At 41.9% G+C, this 21,782-nt stretch overlaps 2 protein-coding genes across 3 annotated transcripts; both read left to right on the forward strand.

Annotated features, from left to right (window-relative positions):
- Window positions 1-5,373: 5,373 nt before the first annotated feature.
- Window positions 5,374-8,964, forward strand: LOC108411738 (CMRF35-like molecule 8). Its single transcript, XM_037543336.1, has 8 exons — window positions 5,374-5,413; window positions 5,502-5,822; window positions 6,385-6,723; window positions 7,277-7,393; window positions 7,702-7,797; window positions 8,462-8,511; window positions 8,708-8,840; window positions 8,945-8,964. The coding sequence occupies exons 1-8, from the start codon at window positions 5,374-5,376 to the stop codon at window positions 8,962-8,964; spliced, it is 1,116 nt and encodes a 371-aa protein (XP_037399233.1).
- Window positions 8,965-13,345: 4,381 nt separating this feature from the next.
- Window positions 13,346-19,204, forward strand: LOC108411735 (CMRF35-like molecule 8). Of its 2 annotated transcripts, XM_017683455.2 has the most exons (7): window positions 13,346-13,657; window positions 15,338-15,658; window positions 16,245-16,355; window positions 16,461-16,556; window positions 16,671-16,787; window positions 17,958-18,001; window positions 18,173-19,204. In XM_017683455.2, exons 1-7 carry the CDS (start codon window positions 13,363-13,365, stop codon window positions 18,593-18,595), a joined length of 1,407 nt encoding a protein of 468 aa, XP_017538944.2. In that variant the 5' UTR covers window positions 13,346-13,362; the 3' UTR covers window positions 18,596-19,204. The 2 variants fall into 2 exon arrangements, with proteins under 2 accessions (XP_017538944.2, XP_017538945.2); XM_017683456.2 differs by lacking the exon at window positions 16,461-16,556.
- The last annotated feature ends 2,578 nt before the right edge of the window (window positions 19,205-21,782 follow it).

Below are 21,782 nucleotides of genomic sequence, written 5' to 3' on the forward strand. Positions count from 1 at the left end.
TCTCTTCTCCAGTACCCCTTGCATAGACCTTACCAGGGAGGCTGACGAGTGTGATTCCCCTAGTAGTTGGAACACACCCTCCGGTCCCCCTTTTTAAAAAGAGGCACCACCACCCCAGTCTGCCAATCAAGTGGCACCACCCCCGATGTCCACTGCAATGTTGAAAAGGCGTGTCAGCCAAGACAGCCCCACAACATCCAGAGCCTTGAGGAACTCGGGACGGATCTCATCCACCCCTGGAGCCCTGCCGCCAAGGAGCTTTTTAACTACCTTAGCGACTTCGGCCTCAGTAATGGACAAGCCTATTCCCGTGTCCCCAGACTCTGCCTCCTCACTGGAGAACGTGTTGGTGGGATTGAGAAGGTCCTCAAAGTATTCCTTCCACCGCCCAATGACGTCTTCAGTCGAAGTCAGCAGCACACCATCTCCACTATAAACAGTGCTAGTGGCACACTGCTTTCCCCTTCTGAGTCACCTGACGGTTCGCCAGAATCTTTTCGGAGCCGACTTACAGTCACTTTCCAAGGTCTCACCGAACTCTTCCCACACCCGAGTTTTTGCCTTGGCAACGACTGAAGCCGCAGATCGCTTGGCCTGTCGATACCTGCCAGCTGCCTCTGGTGTCCTACAGGCCAACCATGTCCGGTAAGACTCCTTCTTCAGCTTGACGGCATCTCTCACCTGGGATGTCCACCACCGGGTTCGAGGATTACCGCCCCGACAGGCACCAACTACCTTGCGACCACAGCTACAGTCAGCCGCTTCAACAATGGAGGAGCGGAACATGGCCCATTCTGAGTCAATGTCCCCCACCTCCCCCGATATCTGGTCAAAGTTCTGACGGAGGTGTGAGTTGAAGATCAATCTGACAGGTTCTTCTGCCAGACGTTCCCAGCAAACCCTCACTATACGTTTTGGTTTGCCTGGTCTGACCGGCATCTTCCCCCACCACCTGATCCAACTCACCACCAGGTGGTGATCAGTTGACAGCTCAGCTCCTCTCTTTACCCGAGTGTCCAATACACATGGCCGCAAGTCCGCTGACATGACTACAAAGTCAATCATTGAACTGCGGCCTAGGGTGTCCTGGTGCCATGTGCACTTATGGACATCCTTGTGTTCAAACATGGTGTTCGTTATGGACAAACTGTGGTTTGCACAGAAGTCCAAAAACTGAACACCACTCGGGTTCAGATCAGAGAGGCCATTCCTCCCAATCACACCCCTCCAGGTCTTACTGTCGTTGCCCACGTGAGCGTTGAAGTCCCCCAGTAGGACAATCGAGTCTCCAGGAGGAGCACTTTCAAGCACCCCTTCCCAAGGACTCTATGAAGGCTGGGTATTCTGAACTGCTGTTCGGTGCATAAGCACAGACAACAGTCAGGACCCGTTCCCCAACCCGAAGGCGTAGGGAAGCTACCCTCTTGTCCACTGGGGAAAACCCCAACATACAGGCGCCGAGTCGAGGGGCTATGAGAAAGCCCACACCTGCCCGCCGCCTCTCACCATGGGCAACTCCAGAAAAGAAAAAAGTCCAGCCCCTCTAAAGGAGATTGGACCCAGAGCCCAAGCTGTGTGTTGAGATGAGCCCGACTATATCTAGCCGGTATCTCTCGACCTCGCGCACCAACTCAGGCTCCTTCCCCGCCAGTGAGGTAACGTTCCAAGTTCCAAAAGCCAGTTTCAGCAACCGAGGATCAGAACGCCAAGGCCCACGCCTTCGGACACTGCCCGATCCACAATGCACCGCACCCCTACTACTGCCCCTCCCATCGGTGGTGGGTCGATGGGAGGGGGGACTCATGTAGCTCCTTCGGGCTGGGCCCGGCCGGGCACCATGAGTGAATGCCCGGCCACCAGACGCTCGCTGGCGAGCCCCTCCCCCAGGCCTGGCTCCAGGGTGGGGCCCCGGTAACCCTGATCCGGGCAGGGTACACGAGTCCTGCTTTGTTGTCCTCATAGGGGTGGTTATGGATCACACTTTGTCTGGCCTGTCACCTAGGACCAGTTTGCCATGGGAGACCCTACCAGGAGCTTTTGCTCCAGACAACATAGCTCCTAGGGTCCTTCAAGCACACAAACCTCTCCACCACGATAAGGTGGTGATCCATGGAGAGGATGTTTATGCATTTCCACCAAAATGAGATGGAATATTTTCCTTTCACACAAAGAAATATTTAATTCTGGAAGTGTGTAAATGTGTTTTGGATAATATTGTATGTGAAAAGTTTTATAAATTGTGGTTATAGATGGCATTAATATTCAGCTATGAGGTTCTGTGAGTTGTCTAATCTGTTAGACGAATACAGATATTTTACAGTGTTTATGTTTTATATATATCTACATAAATATATCAACTGTGTGTGTGTGTGTGTGTGTGTGTGTGTGTGTGTGTGTGTGTGATGGGCAGTAGAGGCACAACCTGATATACCTGGTCAGTCATGGGGTTTAAAATCTGCAACCTCACCATATAGAAAAAATGCATGTAAATAGTATATTTAAATAAATATAAACATCAATTATAGTTTAACTCAGCTCACGTACTCATTATCTATTGTTACATCAAACACAAAGCGTATAACTGAATTACTCAGTAAGTACAAATAAAGTTCTGTTAATTATGTTAAAGAATGAGTGTGCCTTGGCTTCAGTTCTTTAATATGAAAAGGCTTATTAATGTGAACTAATACTTCACCTGCACTGTACTTTAATACGGCTACGTTTTCATGAATCGGTTCGAATCCCATTGTAATGATGCAATGTAAAGTATATTCTACATTCCACTGAGCTGTACAGTGTGTAATAAAGGCTATTTGTGTAAAGTTCCTTAAAAGGGTTATTTCACTCACCACTAACCAATCAGATTGAGTCCATCAGACTCCACTCACCAATCAGATGTAATCTATCTGACTCCACTCACCAGTCTGATTCAGTCTTTCTGACTCCACTAACCAATCAGAATTGTTATGTATAGAGTCTGAACACCTGCACACTTTAATTGTCTGGAGTCTGAAGAATCAAGCCCACCAGGTTAAATAACAGAGTGCATTTTGAGTAGAAGGAACTTTTAATCAAAAATGTTAATATTATATATAGAACACCTGAAATTTAGTGTATTGCACTAAACACAATTGTACGCTGTATGTCACAATATTTGATGTCAATGCAGCCAAGTAAAGCAAAAATTTACTGTGTGACTTAACCTGTCATGATGTCACAGCAAAAGGATGGAGTGGAGTAAAGCACACCGCCGGTGGACTCTGGTGCAGTGAAAACATGTTCTCTGGAGTGATTAATCACCTCACTATCTGGCAGTCAGATGGATGTATCTGGGTTCAGCGAATGCCAGGAGAACGCCAGGAGAATGCCAGGAGAACGCTACCTACACAATGTACTCTAAATACATAGTGCCAACAGTAAAGTTTGGTGGAGGAGGGATAATGGGCTGGGCTGGCTTTCAGGATTTGTATCCCTTAGTTCAAGTAAATCTACAATGATTGACTTTGTAGTCATGTCATCAGACTTGCGGCCATGTGTATTGGACACTCGGTTAAAGAGAGGAGCTGAGCTGTCAACTGATCACCACCTGGTGGTGAGTTGGATCAGGTGGTGGGGGAAGATGCCGGTCAGACCAGGCAAACCCAAACGTATAGTGAGGGTTTGCTGGGAACGTCTGGCAGAAGAACCTGTCAGACTGATCTTCAACTCACACCTCCGTCAGAACTTTGACCAGATATCGTGGGAGGTGGGGGACATAGACTCAGAATGGGCCATGTTCCGCTCCTCCATTGTTGAAGCGGCTGACTGTAGCTGTGGCCGCAAGGTAGTTGGTGCCTGTCGGGGCGGTAATCCTCAAACCCAGTGGTGGACACCCCAGGTGAGAGATGCCTTCAAGCTGAAGAAGGAGTCCTACCGGGCATGGTTGGCCTGTAGGACACCAGAGGCAGCTGGCAGGTATCGACAGGCCAAGCGATCTGTAGCTTCAGTCATCGGCAAAGGCAAAAACCCGGGTGTGGGAGGAGTTTGGTGAGGCCTTGGAAAGTGACTTTAAGTCGGCTCCGAAAAGATTCTGGCAAACCGTCAGGCGACTCAGAAGGGGAAAGCAGTGTGCCACTAGCACTGTATATAGTGGAGATGGTGTGCTGCTGACTTCGACTGAAGACGTCATTGGGCGGTGGAAGGAATACTTTGAGGACCTTCTCAATTCCACCGACACGTTCTCCAGTGAAGAGGCTGAGTCTGGGGACACGGGAATAGGCTTGTCCATTACTGAGACCGAAGTCGCTAAGGTAGTTAAGAAGCTCCTGAATTTATGTTTTGCCATCATTATTTATTTATGAATCAGTAGAATGAAGGAGACATATATTAACAAATGTTCACTGTTACTTTATAAACTAATAATGAATAATTGAGATTTGTGAAGCAACAGCTGGTCTGTTATAAAAAATGTAAAACTATAAAACAAAACTGAATAAATCTTCTGACCTGATCAGATCTTCATTGCTTAATTACTAAGTAAGAAGTAATTATTAAATAAAAAATGTGCAACAAAACTGAATAAATCTTCTAACCTTGTTAATTCTGTGTTGCTTAATTACTGAGTAAGAACTAACAGATGTCTTTTAAAAGATTGTTATTGTAAAGTGATTAAACTCTTTCTTTAATCGCATTTGTATTACATAAACACTTAGAAACACACAGCTTAGAAAGTGTGTGTGTGTGTATGTGTGTGTGTGTGTGTGTGTGTGTGTTCCACAGAGAACACAGCAAGGGCTGCTCAGTGCTGCTGTTACACACATTGTGCTCTAGATGGCAGTAGAGGCCTTCTTACCCAGACCAGCACAGAATCAGTGACATGAACTTGAATATTCAACAGTGGATTCATACATATTCATTTACTGACAGTCTAAACCAAAGGACAATTCTGGTGCTGAAATCCTCTCAAAGTAGTTCTGGACTCGGGGCTCCTACTCCAGGAGAAACTACAGAGACATTAAGGAGATCCCACTTTTGACTTTTCTTTCTGATGAGTGCCTTCAAATACTGTAACTGGTACACATCAGTACAGTTAAACAGGGGTGGGGACACTGAAACAGGCCAAACGCTAATGAATGAAAACATGAAGCTGCTTCAAAGCAGCTCAAAGACAATGTTTACTTTTGCTCGGTGAATTTGATGGAAAGCTGATATATATTATCACACACCATCTTGCTGAGATGACGTTTTCACCTCTTTCTCTCTCAGCGTCAGAAAGGGGAAGTGGGCATGACATCAGTTTCTGTTTAAGATGTAGCTGAAGATGCAGCCCAGTCACAGAGTCACACAGAGGCAGGGTGTACATTTCAGGGCCTCTGATGTCTGTCTGAACTCAACATGAAGACCCTCCTCATCTTCACCCTCTTCCTGATTTCAGGTAAGGAGATGCTCTTCTAAATAATCAGCACTATCAGCAGCGTCAAATGAAGCCTTTACTCAGATGGACGTTTGTCCTCTTTTAGTAGGTGGAGGAGAATCAGAGAGAGTGATGGGATATTCAGGAGGAGGAGTCCTCATCAAGTGTAGATACGACACAGGATACACATCAAACCAGAAATATCTCTGTAAGGGTCCATGGTCAAACTGTGCTGACCAGATCAAGACCGAAGTTAAAAATGAGTGGATAAACAGTGGAAGATTCTCACTGTTTGACGACACCAGAGCTGCACAGTTCTGGGTGGTGATCAGGGAGCTCACTGTAAAGGATTCTGGAATGTACAACTGTGCAGTTGATAAAGATTTGGCCATTGACGTCTACAAACGAGTGGAACTGAAGGTAGAGGAAGGTGAGTCTCTCTCAGCACTGCACCTGTTTATTATCCTAAACCTCCAGCATCATTAACATCAGCTACAGTGAGGATGAAGGCAGAAACCTACAGCAGCTCCTTTTACCACTGTTATCACAGAATTAGTCTCACCAGATTTTTCCAGACCATCTCATCTCTGATTGGATGAATCCTCTTTAACCCCAGCTGTTGAAATGTGTTTACATACAGTAGCTGTTCATGTGTGACAATGACTGTGGGATTATCAGATTGTGTTTATAGTTCTTGGTATTTGTTGAATGTACTTTGTGAGACCTTCACTATGATGGTAGCAGATCTCGTCTCTAGTTCAAAGCTATTTATTCTGTTTCTATCATCTCTGAATATGGACTTCCTCTGAATGTGTTAAGCTGCAGTGTGACTATAGACAAACTTCCTGACTCAACATCCTTTACTCATAAATATAATGTGAAAATACTGTCAGTCGAAGGACATGACGTCCAGAGAAGTGACCGAATATGCATAGTGAGGAGTTCAGTGAAATTGTGTATAAACTGTGAAGGTGATTATTTATGATTGACAGATCTGTCCTACAAGAAGAGCATCAGTGTGACTGGCCATGTAGGGGGAAGTGTGAACATCAGCTGCAAATACTCACAATCCCACAGCAGTTACCCCAAGTTTCTCTGTAGGAGAGTGGGCACTGCTGACTGTAATAATACAACATCAGTTAAAGAGAGCAGAAGATGGAGAAATGAGGGGAAACTCTCTCTACATGATGATGGAAAGCAGATCTTCACTGTGATCATCAACAATCTGACTGAGGGAGACTCTGGTGAATACTGGTGTGGAGCTGAATCAGACTGGACATCTGACCATGGATACAAGGCCTATATCACACAGATCAACCTCACAGTTACTGGTGAGTAGATAAAAATTTCAATGAAATTAATCTGGTTACTTTCAGACACTTTATTTTGAATATGTTTGCAGTTGGGGAGAGAAATGTACACATGTTTATAATTTAATCATTGAATTTCAGGGAGTCGGCAGTCTGGAGAAGGTCAGTCTAAAGAAAGCTGTTTGATTCACAATCCGACACTCAAATATTTTGTATGCGTCCTCACATACACGTAAGACATGCAATAACAATGAGATTAACAAATAATTATCATAATAGTGAAAGAGGTGAAAGAGAAAGCTGTTCTGTATAAATGAGGGATAGTGTAGTGGGTAACACCTCTGCCTTGTAGACTGGGGTTCAATCCCCACCAGGGCAAACACCCTACACTATACCAATAAGAGTCCTTGGGCAAGACTCCTAACACCGCCTTGGCCTGCCTGTGTAAAATGATCAAATTGTAAGTCGCTCTGGATAAGAGCGTCAGCCAAATGCCGTAAATGTAAATGAGTAAGGTCAGACTAATGACATCATAAGATGACGTATCTTTATTTTCCCCATTATCTCCACTAAGAACGACGAGCAATGACAGCCTCAACATCACCATCAAGCTCAACTCCACAGAGCACAGAAACAACCTCCTCTACAGCGCCTACAACTACAGTGAATTCCTCATTTAAGACTTCAACAGGTATAAAATCCATACTGTAATATATTCTGGTAAACTGTAGTCAGTCAGCAACAATATTCTCAGATACTTTACACAAACTGACATTTAGGTCCTTCAGCTGCAGATATTCTACCACAGGAGTGAACACACATCAGTCTAATGATCACAAAACCAACCACATCCTCAACTCCTAAAACTTCTAATGTTTTATACTTAATATACAGTACACACAAGGAACATCGGCTCATATGATGTCAGTTTTATCATTATTAAATGATCAGATAATTGTGATTGATTCTCTTAATCTAGTTCTGATTCTCCTCCTTCAGCATATTCCTCTATGGTCATTGTTGTGATTTTGGCTCTGCTTCTGATGGGACTCCTATTCTTCATTGTTACTCTTAAAAAGAGAAGCAAGACTCGAGGTACCATCATAAACAGAAACATGCACATATATAAAATTGATACTTATGCACATTTTATTTTGGGGCTACTTAGATGAATATAGGAAATGACCATAGCAAATAATGTTTAGTGAGGCCAAGTCCAGTCTTGTTGAGCTGATTAATTCCCCAAGACACTTCAAATGGGTTCAGATTTAAAAATCTACATATTTAGATAAATGGGTCATTAAACACGTTCATAAGAGACTAAAGTACAGTAGGCCTCAGTGATATGCAGATGCTGCCCTCTGCTGGCTGTAAATTTCTCAGCTCAGTTGTACATTCAGTTTATCTTTCCTGTCAGAACAAAACATCATATCTCCAAAATGATAACTTTACAGAAGAAGGAAAAACAAACTTTATTTTTAATACAAGTCAATAGATCCACACTTCTCCATTGGTCCATTCATCATGAAATTTACACACGATGTAAAGGACAATAAGCTTTTTTGAAATATGTCGAAAACTGAAAAATGACAAAAATGGAGATACAAGGTTTTGTTCTGACAGTAGCAATATATAATAATATAAAAATAAGTAATGCAAGACAATAAAATAACAATACAACATCTGTTTACTCCTTTAATATTCTAAATCAATCTTTAATTTGTAACTGACTTAATGCAATGGATGTGTTTCTCCTCAGACCCAGGCAGAAACCAAAGCCAACCCCTCAGAGAATTCTCAGTCCACAGGGTGAGTCAACATTGCACTTCAGAGACGGTTCCCCCTGGAAAACACATCCACCAAAGAACGTATAATAACGAATCATCAAGAACTGAAATACTAATCAAGCTCACATACAGAAATAAGGAAAACCTAAACATCAGTCAACCTGCTCCAAAAGGAGTTACACAGATGAGCTCACTTCAAACCTTTTTTCATCTCTTAGGTTTCTCAGGCTTTGTATGACTACGAGGAGATTGACATCACACACCTTCCTTCTTCAGACAACAGAGCTTCCACAGTCTACTCTCCTGCTCAGCTACCTACAAACCCATCAGAACCTTCTCAGGTTGTTTATGGTAATGTCCAGGTACTCACAAACCCCTCAGAACCTTCTCAGACTGTTGATGTCCAGTTACCCTCAAGCTGTGACTTGTCAAATCCTGTTTATTCTCCTGCTCAGTTACCATCAAACTCTCCTGACCAGGTCACCTACTCCACAGCTCGGTTACCCTCGATTCTCTCTGATTCTTCAACAAGTGCCACTCAATCTGCTGAAGGTCCAACATATGCAACAGTGAATTTCAGCAAGAAAGCAGGCTGATCTACTGATACTGTTCCTAGAGCAGCCTTTAACAGAGACAATGACACATGTGACTACCCAGCCAAACGTTCGCCTAAGCAGATAAGTTTTCAATGTAAACTTGTATTTTCATTTCCACCAAAACGAGATGGTGTGTTTCCTTTCACACATTCTTTTTTCCCCTGAAACTGTGTAAATGTGTTAGTATTTGTAATAGACTTCTCGAAAGGTTTCAAATGCCATGTTCCTAGATGAGAATTAAGCTGTCAGCTTGAGTAAATGAGCACATACCTTTTGCAGTCTACATCACAGGAACCTGAGGTTCCTCTTTTTGTTCCCTGCTGGCAGCATTGCCAGGTCCTAGTATGGGTTTGTTGCTGTCTGTCACGATTGGCCCCTCCCAGTCCTGTCCATGTGTTCGTGTTTTGGTTTTGTAACTCCTCCCATGATTGTTTACACCTGTCCCTCATTTTCCCTGTTATTTAAGCCCTGTGCTTGTCTCTTGCATTTGCCGGTCTTTGTATTGGTCTCTGTTTCATGTCCTTGCTCTGTTTTGATGTTTGCTTCGTTTGCTGTTAGTTCTGTTCTGGTTTGTGTCATGTCTGAACCCCATTCTATCCGTGTCGGCTATATGACCTTGGACCGTTATGACCCTGATTCTGGATTTACCCTTAATAAAAGTCGCTTACCTCCGCACATGCGTCCGCCTCATCGTTCCGCGATACACTGCCACACGTAACTGTGGCAACAGAAACAGGAACATGATCAGCCTGGCATGGGTTTCCATGCCCAAGCAGCTGCATGCAAGCCTTGCACTAGGCCCTGTAAACTGACATTTCCTTCAGATATTCTACCACAGAAATGAACACACATCAGGTCACTGAAAATAAAACACCACATCCTGAGCAGCTAAAACCACACCGCCTTCATTGTCAGCTATTTTTTTTTCACACTTAATGTGCAGCACACACAGAGAACATCTGCTCACATATTGCCAGTTTGTTCACTTCTGAATGATGAGATTATTATTTGTGCCTGACTCTCTAATTCCTGTTCAGATTCTTCACCTCCAGAACGTCCGGTTTCCTCTGGTTATTCTTCACAGTCACTCTTAGAAACAGAAACAAGCCTCGAGGTGCCGTCATAAACAGAAACATGTATTTTTTAATCTGCGTATTCAGATATATCTGTCATTAAACAGATTTATTACAGATCAATAAAAGTTCACTAGGCCCCATTGGAGTAACAATGACGGACAGATGCTGCCCTCTGCTGGCTTTAATCATTTCACTTTACTTTTAAATCATTTTACTTACTTATATTTATTTGTAACTTTTATTTTTGTGTTAGCTCTCCTTAGTTCTTTATCTCTTTTTACTTATTTATTTCCTCTCATTTTATTTTTTATAGTTTTTTTAGCATTACTTTTTAAAATTTGTGATATTGTATTATTACCTTACTAATTTCTTATCTACTTTTGATCTTAATTTCTTATCATTTAAATCTCAAGTTCTATTTTTATCTACTTTTATCTTTTATTCACTGTTATTTTAAATTTTCTTTTAATTTAAAATGATTAAATGTAGTTATTAGTTTCTTTGTCATGTCAATCCCTGTTTTTGTAAACGCTCGGCTACACTGAAAATGAGGATTGCCCTCAATGTACTTCACGACTTTAAAAGCTTTTTTATCTTTGCCACTGCTCAGATACATAGTATATCAAGTATATCACTGTACTTGCATTTCCATTGTTTGAGGTTCCTTTTTTATCCTTTTATCAATGGTGTCCAAAGTGTGTGCTCATATTAAGCTCTTATCATTAGCACCCAGATAGTGAGCATGACGAAGGTTGGCATCACATTGACTGCATGCCACTACCACACCACCCTTGGACCACCCAGGCTACTGTCCTGCATACAAGGCCTAACAATTTTAAGTCTTATCAAACAGATTTTAGATGTACAGACTTTTATTTTGGAAAATAAACCATTATGTGTGTCCATATTGTTTTGCTGCAAGTGCTTAAGAAGTCTATGTAATAAATGAAGAGTTAGTGGTCTTTTTCTCAGCCCTGCTAAACTGGCTTTTGCTTGGAGATCAATGGGGAGAGGTCTCACTCATAATGTTCACTCCTAACCTTTTTCACTGATAATAAGTGCTGTTTTTGTCCTCTAGATGGCAGAACAATCTTAAAAATGAAGGTCAAACAAGGGCACTGACATCCACCCTTGGATGATTCTTAGAGAATCATGGTTATGAATGAAGTGTGAAAAATGTTTTTACATGTGCAGTACTTGCACATAATAAAGTAAAGGATTAGAACAATATGTTTAAGCCTGTAACTACACTGTAAGCGTCTAGTCAGATCTCAATAAAAAAATGACTTAATGTAGTAACAAATACATTTTTTTAATAAAACTACTTCATTCAACCTAAATAAATACTTTGAATGAACGATTTTTTCAATGTAGTTTCTTTAAGTGTACATAGGAACTTTTTTTTTCCAAAGATGTAGAAATATCCGGGCGGCACGGTGGCGTGGCGGGTAGCGCTGTTGCCTCACAGCGAGGGGGGTCTGGGTTCGATTCCCCGGCCAGGTGACCGGGGTCCTCTCTGTGTGGAGTTTCTCCCCGTGTCTGCGTGGGTTTCCTCCGGGTTCTCCAGTTTCCTCCTACAGTCCAAAGACATGCAGTCAGGCCGACTGGACGTGGTAAACTGCTCCTAGGTGTGAGTGAATGTGTCTGCCCTGCGATGGACTGGCGACCTGTCCAGGGTTTTTCCTGCCTTCTGCCCCGATGACCGCTGGAAGAGGCTCCAGCACTCCTCGCGACCCAGAAGGTGTGCGTGTGTCACATGATGAGAATTAAAGAAATGATCATTTCGCAGCACATTAGCACTACTGAATGTGTGCACATACAGACAGCAGGGTGATGTGTTCAATCTACTCACATGACATACTTGAAAATAAGTATCTGAGAACATGAAAATATGTGAAGATTTTTGTCTGAGTACTATCGTGAACTTCTACAATCCATCAAAAAGCTTTATCAGTCTTCTTCTTCTTCTTCTTCTTTCGGCTGCTCCCTTTAGGGGTCGCCACAGCGGATCATCTGCCTCCATCTTGCCCTATCCACTGCCTCCTCTACTTTCACCCCAACCATCTCCATGTCCACCTTCACTACATCCATAAACCTTCTCTGAGGTCTACCTCTTCTCCTTCTACCCAGCAGCTCCATCTCCAACATTCTTTGACCAATATATCCACTATTCCTCCTCAACACATGTCCAAACCATCTCAACCTGGCCTCTCTGGCTTTATCTCCAAACTGCTCCACCTTCACTGTCCCTCTGATTTGCTCATTTCTAATCTTCAAAAAAGCTTTATCAGTATCTCTCTTTAATCAACTGTCCTCCACAGTTTCTCACATTGCGCTCTAGATAGCAGTAGAGGCCTTCTAGCACCAGTCAGCAGAGAACCATACATAACCATTCACTAACAGAGCACTCAGTTGCAGATAAACATGAGTGTTATATTATTGGCAAATATGACCACCATGTGGGACTTTATTGAGGGGTGTGTCCAAAGTTGAGTGGAGACATTTGTGAGATTACTGGTCTATTTTTATCAGGAGAAATATCTTTGCAGCAGTTGAGACCTAAGCAAAAGTGCTTCTATCTGGAGAAACTACACAGATACTAAGAAGTACCCTTCATTTCTCTTTCCTATGGGATTGTTCAAGTAAAGTAAGCCGCATGGATAAACTGTTGACAGTACAACAGTAAAGCCAAACAGTAGTGTGCACACTTCAGCAGACTAAAGCTAAAAAAACATGAAGCAGCATCAACTTTCAACCCAAGCCCAGTGTTTACTCTAGTGCAGTGCATTTCACTGAAAGCATCTCAAAACATTTTAGTTGCAACTTTGTTCGTACACATTCACATATTCATCTTGCTGAGAGGTTTTTGTATCTTGTTCTCAAGGTCAGAAAAGGAAGTGGGCATAAGCTCAATTTGTCTTTGTGATGCAGCTGTAGCCACAGAACAGTAACAGAGTCACAGAGTACAGAGAGTTGGTGTCTTTGAGAAGGTGCACGTTCCAGAGCCTCTGATATCTGAGCTGGTGTTAGTCTGTGAGCCTGAACTCAGAATGAAGATCCTCCTCATCTTCACCCTCTTGCTGATTTCAGGTAAGGAGATGCTCTTCTAAATAATCAGCACTATCTGCAGCGTCAAATGAAGCCTTTACTCAGATGGACATTTGTCCTCTTTTAGTAGGTGGAGGAGAATCAGAGAGAGTGATGGGATATTCAGGAGGAGGAGTCCTCATCAAGTGTAGATATGAGAGAAGATACACATCAAACCCAAAATACCTCTGTACGGGTTTATGGCCCTTTCTGGCGAATCAAATTTGGACAAACGGAAAAAATGAGTGGATGAATATGGGACGATTTTCATTGTTTGATGACACCAGAGCTGCACAGTTCTGGGTGGTGATCAGGGAGCTCACTGTAGAGGATTCTGGAACGTACAAATGTGCAGTTGGGAAATCTGGCTTTGACGTCTACACACCAGTGGAACTGAATGTAAAGGAAGGTGAGTCTCTCTGACACCTGCTTATCTTAAACATTCTGCATTATATGGGCTCCCGAGTGGCGCAACCGTCTAAGCGCTGACCCTGTCATCAGGAGATCGCGAGGTTGATCCCTGGTGATGCTACAGCCATCTGTATCCAGGTGTCCAAGAGAGCACAATTGGCCTCACTCTCTCTGGGTGGGCAGGATGGCCCCCCTTCTCCCCCCATCACTCAACGCAATACTAGTCAGTGCAGGCGTCTGTTAGCTGACGTAACAGATCTGGCGGTTGGTGCTTTCCTCTGTTCAGCTGTCCCATGACGTTGCGTGAGTGGCAGTTAGAAAAGAAATGGTGGCTGGTTTCACAGGTCTCAGAGGAAGTCTGTGCTGCCTTCACCCTCCTAGCGTTGGTAGTATCGTGTGATTGGAGGAGTCCTAAGTAGCGGGAGGAATTGGAAATGACTAAATGGAAGAGAAAATTGGGTAAAAACAAAAAAAAAGTTAGCATTAGCAGCAGCTACAGTGATAATGAAGCTCCCATAAAAGACAAAAAACAGATATTTTTTGCCAGTCAGCACTGTAAAAAGATAACTATTCATTTTGTGCTGTGACAGTCTTTCTCATAATTGTTTATATATGATCATGATGGTGTGATTTTTAGACTGTGCCTATGGTCCTTGGCATTCAAATGGATGTGGCAAGAACTGGACTATGATGTTAGCAGATCTAGCCTCTAATTCAAAGTTATTTAGTTTGGCTCTAGATACTTTCAATACAGATGTATTTTGTATTTCTTTAAGTTGGGATACTATTTACATGCCGCCTGCCTTCCTCACAAACAAGATCTGGAAATACAGTCCATATATAATTGAATATCAACAAAGTTGTCTAGACATGGATCATCACATCACAAAAAAAAATGGAACGAACTGATGGTCTAAAGCATTACATCTCATTTGTCAAGCATGGTGGAGGTAGTGTTGTGGTGAGGGCATGTATGTCTGTCAGTGGAACATGCTCTCTTTTATTTATAGATGATGTAACTGCTGGGAAAAGCAGCAGGCCTTGAGTTATGAAGAGTATGGGCCTATATTGCTTATTCAGATTCAGCCAAATGGTTCAAATCTCATGGACAGTACATTGCAGTGCAGCCTGAGCTTCACCCAAAGCATAGAGAAAGCAGCCTTTTTCAAAGCAATGCAGAGGAATGTTCTAGTCCATCCCCTGACCTTAATCCAGTTGAGCGTGAATGTCACGTACTGAAAGTAAACCTGAAGGTAAAACCGTCCAAGAACAGGCAGGAACTGAAAACACATGCGGTGAAGGCCTGGTAGAGGATCACCATGGAAGAAATCTGGTGATGTCTATGGGGACCAGACTTCAGGAAGTAATTGACTACAAAAGATTTGCAACCAAGTATTAAAAACATCATTTTAGTTTAGTATGATTGTTAAGTGTTCTAATTACTCTGAGCCCCTAAAAAGGGATTACACATGAAAATCACTGTAATTCCTACACTGTTCACCCAAATTGGACATAAATAACCAATATGTACGCTTCTGACTGCACATTTAAAAGACGAGTGTGGCCTTCAGAGATTATGCAGAGGAACAAGTCTTCCTCAAGTGCACAGATGAGTTGGTCTTAGACCTACTGTGAAAGTGAATGTAAGCATTTTATATTGGTTGTTCATGCTTTACAGGTCAATCCCATGAGAAGAGCATCAGTGTGACGGTTCATGTAGGAGGCGTTCTGAACATCAGCTGCAGATACCCACAATTCCCTGAGTTTCTCTGCTGGAGAGTGGGTCATGATGATTGTAGTCATAATATAACTGTAAATGAGAGTAAAATGTGGATGAATGAGGGAACCCTTTTTCTGCATGATGATGGAAAGAAAATCTTGACCGTGAACATCAACAATCTGACGGAGGGAGACTCTGGTGAATACTGGTGTGGAGCTGAATTTGACTGGACATCTGACCATGGATACAAGATTTATATTAAACAGGACAGCCTTACTGGTACTGATGAGTACATATGCTTTTGTATTAATGTTGGCACCACCTTATATTAAGTGTCTCTAATAGCTGTTTAGTTACATGTGAACAACATATGCAACAACAATGTAACTACTAATGATTTAGCCAGTGTTACAGATGGATTACAGAAGTACAGCCTATGTAATTACACATGTGTATCAATTTCAGTTTTGACTCATGTAATTACACAAGTGTATCTTAATAGTTGTAAGAGCCTGTTCTTTCTCACAAGGGTAATAATGTAAGTGTAATTAGAGAGCTCTAATGTTATCTCTATTGTTATGTCTATTGTTATCTATATTGTTATAGAGTCCCATTAGTAATTGTAATTAACAGTTAAAGTAATTTTTACATTAAAGCCACCCTCTACAGGTGTAAATCACAAACATCAAATGTACAAACATTATACGCCACAGCCCTATAAAAGTTTTCATCAACAAAAGACAGATAACTAAACGTTACTCGCCGCTGCCCTTTGAAGGCATCATTAACAAAGGTCAACTAACCAAACGCCTGAGTGATTCATGACTTTCAGTTCAAATTTAAGCCTCTTCATCTCCATTCACAGATCAGACAGCCACATCATCCTCATCACCATCAAGCACTCCAAAGACTCCAATAACAACCTCCTTTTCAAAATCTAAAACTACAGTGAACTCCTCGCTTGAGGCATCAACAGGTATGTTATTCATTCCATATGCATCCTCATCAATTGTAGTAAATTAGCAATAAAGGCTCCCACAGATGCTTTAAACAAACTGACTTTTAATTCCTTCACCTGCAGATCTTCTTCCACAATCACCGGCAAATCACTCTGCGACCACAAAACCAACCACATCCTCAACTTCTAAAACCACAGCCTCTTCAGCCTCTGCTGCATGTGATTAACACAGCGCACAGTTCACAGAAGAACATCTGCTCATATCTTCTGAATGATCAAAGCATTGTTTGTTACTGAATTATGATTCTGTGTCTCCATCACCACCATTTCCAGCTTCCTCTGTGAGGACTCTCTTGGCTGCGATTCTGGTGGTGTTCCTGATCGGCCTCTTTGTCTTCGTTCTCATCATCATGCTTATTCTTTACCTACAGAAGAAGTACAAGACCCGAGGTACCATCACACACAGAAGCATGCTCATGCACAAAGTGGTGACTCACTCAGGCATACGTTGTTATCTGGGCCACAGATTTAACCATAGGAAAAAACGTTTACAGGCAGTTGACTCTGTTATGGTAGTCGCAGCCACTTTATGGGTTTTCTTTATGAAGCGTCAGTTTTCAGATTTGTATGTTCAGACGACAGGGCAGTATGAGTCATTAAACACGTTTAGGGAACAAATACTGTATGTTCACTGTATTTTATTACAAACTTTTTTTCAGCAGGTTTAGTGTTGTGTAGACTCTGTGTTGAGTTGTAGGTATTTTTCTACTTGTTGTATTTGTTTTTGGTCTCAATGCATAAATAACTTCAGGTAGCAATTTAGAGCAAAGCTCTTTAAAATTATGTCGACCTTTATTAACATGAGATATTCTGAAGTAATGACAAGCACTTTTATAAGTCGCTCTGGATAAGAGTGTCTGCTAAATGCCATAAATGTAAATGTAAAATGTAAATGTAAATACGTTCACTAGGCCTCAGTGGACTAACAGTGATAGATTGTTGCTGCCCTCTGGTGGCTATAAATGAACATTGACCAAAGCAGACAGAGAAAGAATATATTCTTGGTTCCACATTCAGTTTATCTTTCAAGTAGGTGATGCCATATATACCGATCAGGCATAACGTGATGACCACCTCCTTTTTTCTATGCTTATGGACCATCTTATCAGCTCCACAGGACAATGCCCACAGGACGCTGTTGGCTGGACATTTTGGGTTGGTGGACTATTCTCAGTCCAGCAGCAACACTGAGGTGTTTAAAAACTCCAGCAGCACGGTTGTGACTGATCCACTCAGACCAGCACAACACACACTAACACACCACCACCGTGGTCAGTGTTACTGCTGAGAATGATCCACCACCCAAATAGTACCTGCTCTGTGAGGGCCCATGGGGGTCCTGACCACTGAAGAACAGGGTAACAGAGTATCAGAGAAACAGATGGACTACAGTCTGTAACTGTAGAACTACAGAGTGCAGCTATACAGTAAGTGGAGCTGATAAAGTGGACAGTGAGTGTAGAAACAAGGGGGTGGTCAGAATGTTATGCCTGTTCGGTGTATGTCATTTAATATTCAAAATCAATTTAATGCTTTGGAATTCTTTCTCTTCACTTCCAGCCTCAACCCAAAGCGAGCCTGTCAAAGACCCCTCCCATGATAGGGTGAGTCAAGACTGTATTTCAAAGGAGGTTCCTACTAGGACATGTTCCCACCAATGAAATATTTAGTAATAAATAATCAATAACTGGAGGAGTAAAATAGTTGAGTTCGCTTTAAATACACTTGACTTGCCATAATTTTCATCATAATCCTTTTGTCTGTATTTTTATCAGATTTCTTTATATGTCTATGAGGAGATTAAAGACATTCCTGTCTCAGATGCTGGAGCTTCTACAGTCTACGCTACTGCTGAACTACCGACAAACCCCTCAGAACCTTCTCAGACTGTTTATGATAATGTCCAGTTATCCACAAACCCCTCAGAACATTCTCAGACTGTTGATGTCCATTTTCCCTCAGGCTGTGACTTCTCAAATCTTGTTTATTCTCCTGCTCAGTCACCATCAAACTCTCCTGACCAGGTCACCAGTCAGTTACCCACAACTATCTCTGATTCCTCAGTGAGCGCCACTCAGCATTCAGCTGGAACATCTGCTGAAGGTCCAACATACGCAACCGTGAATTTCAGCAAGAATGCAGATAGTTCTACCGATGCTGTTACCACGGCAACCACCAACAAGGAGAACCACTCGTGATTATCATACCGTCAAACACGATAGCGGAAGTTTTCATGTCTGACATTTTCTTATCTATTTCCACCAAAACAGCACTGTATTCTTCTTTTCACTGTATGTTTTGCTTCTGGTGTGAATGTGGTGCATAGAAACAATTCCACATTTATAGATCAGAAATAAGCCTTAAGCTTTGCTTGCTATTAATATTTAAGATTTGCAATGCAATTTTTAAAAAAAAATCCAAGTCCAGGTTAACCTCAGTTATCTTTTCAAAGAGTTGAGTTGTGTGTTGTGTAGTGTGCAGAACCCACTGTTCAGCTTAGCTCATGCATTTGTCTCATTCTTCGCCCATTTAAAAAAAAAAAACAACCTTGTCCACCCTATATTTATTAATCAGTCCCTAATACCAATGCTTATTATACAGTACTTACATTAGTTGCTTAGTCGCTACTATGTAAGTCATGTAGTTTCAAGACTGACAATGTCATTGGACGTCCTGTGGTTGTTAATAGTAACATTAGCGCCAATTTATTGCAATTCAAATGTTTTACTCTTTATTTTGGCAGCATTTTCATGAAGCAAATCGAATCCCATTGCAGTAATGCAGAAATATGATACATATTCAGCATTCCATTGAGGTTGTGTGGCTAATTGTGCGACATACCTCAAAAGAGTAACATTAAACAGTCTGTCGTCATCACTGTTCAACCTTTCCTGCTGATTTATTCAACTACTCTTAATAACACTTAAGGGTGCCTATACACTAGACAATGCAAGGACAGATCTCTAGACGCATATGCCTGCAGATCTTGTCCATGTAGAAGGCTTGTATGCGGCTGGAGTGGGATGCAGGAAACAGGACATTCAGCAGGAAACAGGACATTTAGACCAGAAGGAAAGAAATATGGGACATCAGAAGAAAATGTTGGTGATGGCTACACACAGAGCCAAGCAGACAATAGAGCTGCCAATCTCCCATCTTGGGCTTTCATCTGTCTTCTTCTTCCAGCACATTTCGATTGGTTGGCGTGGCCCCATGTCAGGATTTCTTGTAGCAGAAGTTGAAACGGTTTGAAGCGTCTTTTCACTTCATACAGGCAGGTTTCTAGTCTGACAGAGTTGATGCACCATCCCAACAGAAATACACAGGGAGGCTGTGTTTGACCTGAATCACGATCAAAATGAGTGCTTTCAACTCACAGACACTCCGAAATAACAATTTCTGAAAAGATGACTACTAATGCACTTCTTTTCAGGATTTCTATAATTAAAAAATGCAAAGTTTACCAGGCATTAGGTAAATGACCCGAATTTATAAAAATATCAAATTTCTCTTAGTATTTAAATGTCAAACAACGACATGTCCGTGTAGCCCAGGGTCTCCTGAAAACAACAACATATGACATTTGTGACGGACTCGGGTAAATATTTTTTAATTGCAATTGAAATTCACCCAAAAATACCAAAACAATTCCCCAAAATTGTACATTTCTAAGGGATAATTTGTAAAGCATTTATACACTGCAGTTGTCATGCAATCAGCTTGTTGAGTGAAATCCAACTCCCAGAATACCCTGGGACATCCTGTGACTCTGGACTCAGGCTTGCGCACCTACCTCCAGACTTTTGATTGATGTCACCGGTGCCTCATTAGAGCAGAGCAGTCAGTGTGAGGTATTGTTTTCTATCTGAAACCTACTCAGCGGTTTCTCCTTGTTGTCTAATCGTGATTTTGACCATTTGATTTCGTGTTTTCAACTACGTCTGTTGCCTTTCCCTCTTTGGTACTTTTGCTGCTTACTTGGATCGCTTGTTTCCAAGCCCAGAACACAAACAATTGAGAAAATAATATAGTTATAAAAAAAACTGAACAATGGGCCTCATTCACCAATCGTTCTTAAGAAATTTGTTCTTAAAACCCACCTCTGCAGTTTTGACGAAGACTCTGACAGTCACCAGTGTTTTCTTATCTGGGATTTGTTCTTGGGTAAGAACAGATTCTACACACACTCAGGAGCACAAAGGTGAGAACAGTTCTGTGGTTCACAAACACGTCATGAATCTGACGGAGACTTTTTCTCAAGACCACATTTCAGAACAAGCTTAGGACCATGTCAGTGAACGAGGACCAGTGCTTTCAAGGTAAAGCAGCCAAGAGGACTGAATGCTAGCAGCACATGAGCACTACTGAGTGAGTGCACAGTTGGAGAGACAAGAGTCTGAGCATCTGAGAACATCACAGCAGTATCATAAAGTAATGGAATCCATCAAAACCCTCTATCTATTTAACTCAGCTTGTGTCCCTTTATGGGGAAAACAGTGAAGTCTCTTTTCTTGCTGTTATCCAGTTACTCAGCTTGTACAGTAGATGGCAGTAGAGGAGCACTAAGGGCAGAAGGTAAAGTTGTATGTAAATATTTGGATCTCCTGGGTCAAACTGCAAGTTTTACTGATCTTGTAATTGACATTAAGTTAAAAACATCTGTTACAGAGAACACACATTTACCCATTTTAATGCACAATTACTGTTTATTTGTTGAATCTCACAAATTGAGAAAGGAAATGAGAAAGTGTGACCTGTGTAACTGCTATTTTTTATTCATGTTTCCCAAGATGTTAAAATAAATGAAGCCCAAACATTTGCAGATATATGCCATGCTCAGGCCAGTTCTCTGTATTACATTATTTCCAATGGGAAAAAAATCTATTTCAATTCCAACTTTTGTACATGGTGGTATATCTATGAAAAACGTACGAAGAGCTACACAGTAAACACTGAAGACCTTTTGAAAAAGGAACTTGGATATTATCATTTCTGCAAACAAACCATGGCAGGTTTGTACGATCTGCAATGGGTATTGCAGGCTGGGTAGGGGAGCCAACTCAAGTGCAATGGCAGCTGTTTCATGCTGACTGAAGCTGGACTTCACTGGATGTTAAATCAAACATTGAATATATTTTAAAGCATTTTGAAACTTTGGGCACCTTTCACACACCCACATGTTTGCAGCACTCTTCAGGTTGAAAAGGGAAGTGAGCATGTCATCACTCTCGAGTTAAGTCACAGTTGAAGCCACAGCACTCTAAAGGCACACAGATACAACAAACATATATATATATATATATATATATATATATATATATAGAGAGAGAGAGAGAGTATATAGAGTATATTTGTAAGGAGCACTGACGTCTGTCTCAACTCAGA

Source organism: Pygocentrus nattereri, chromosome 12 (assembly GCF_015220715.1).
Source record: "Pygocentrus nattereri isolate fPygNat1 chromosome 12, fPygNat1.pri, whole genome shotgun sequence".
Classification (NCBI taxonomy): Eukaryota; Metazoa; Chordata; class Actinopteri; order Characiformes; family Serrasalmidae; genus Pygocentrus; species Pygocentrus nattereri.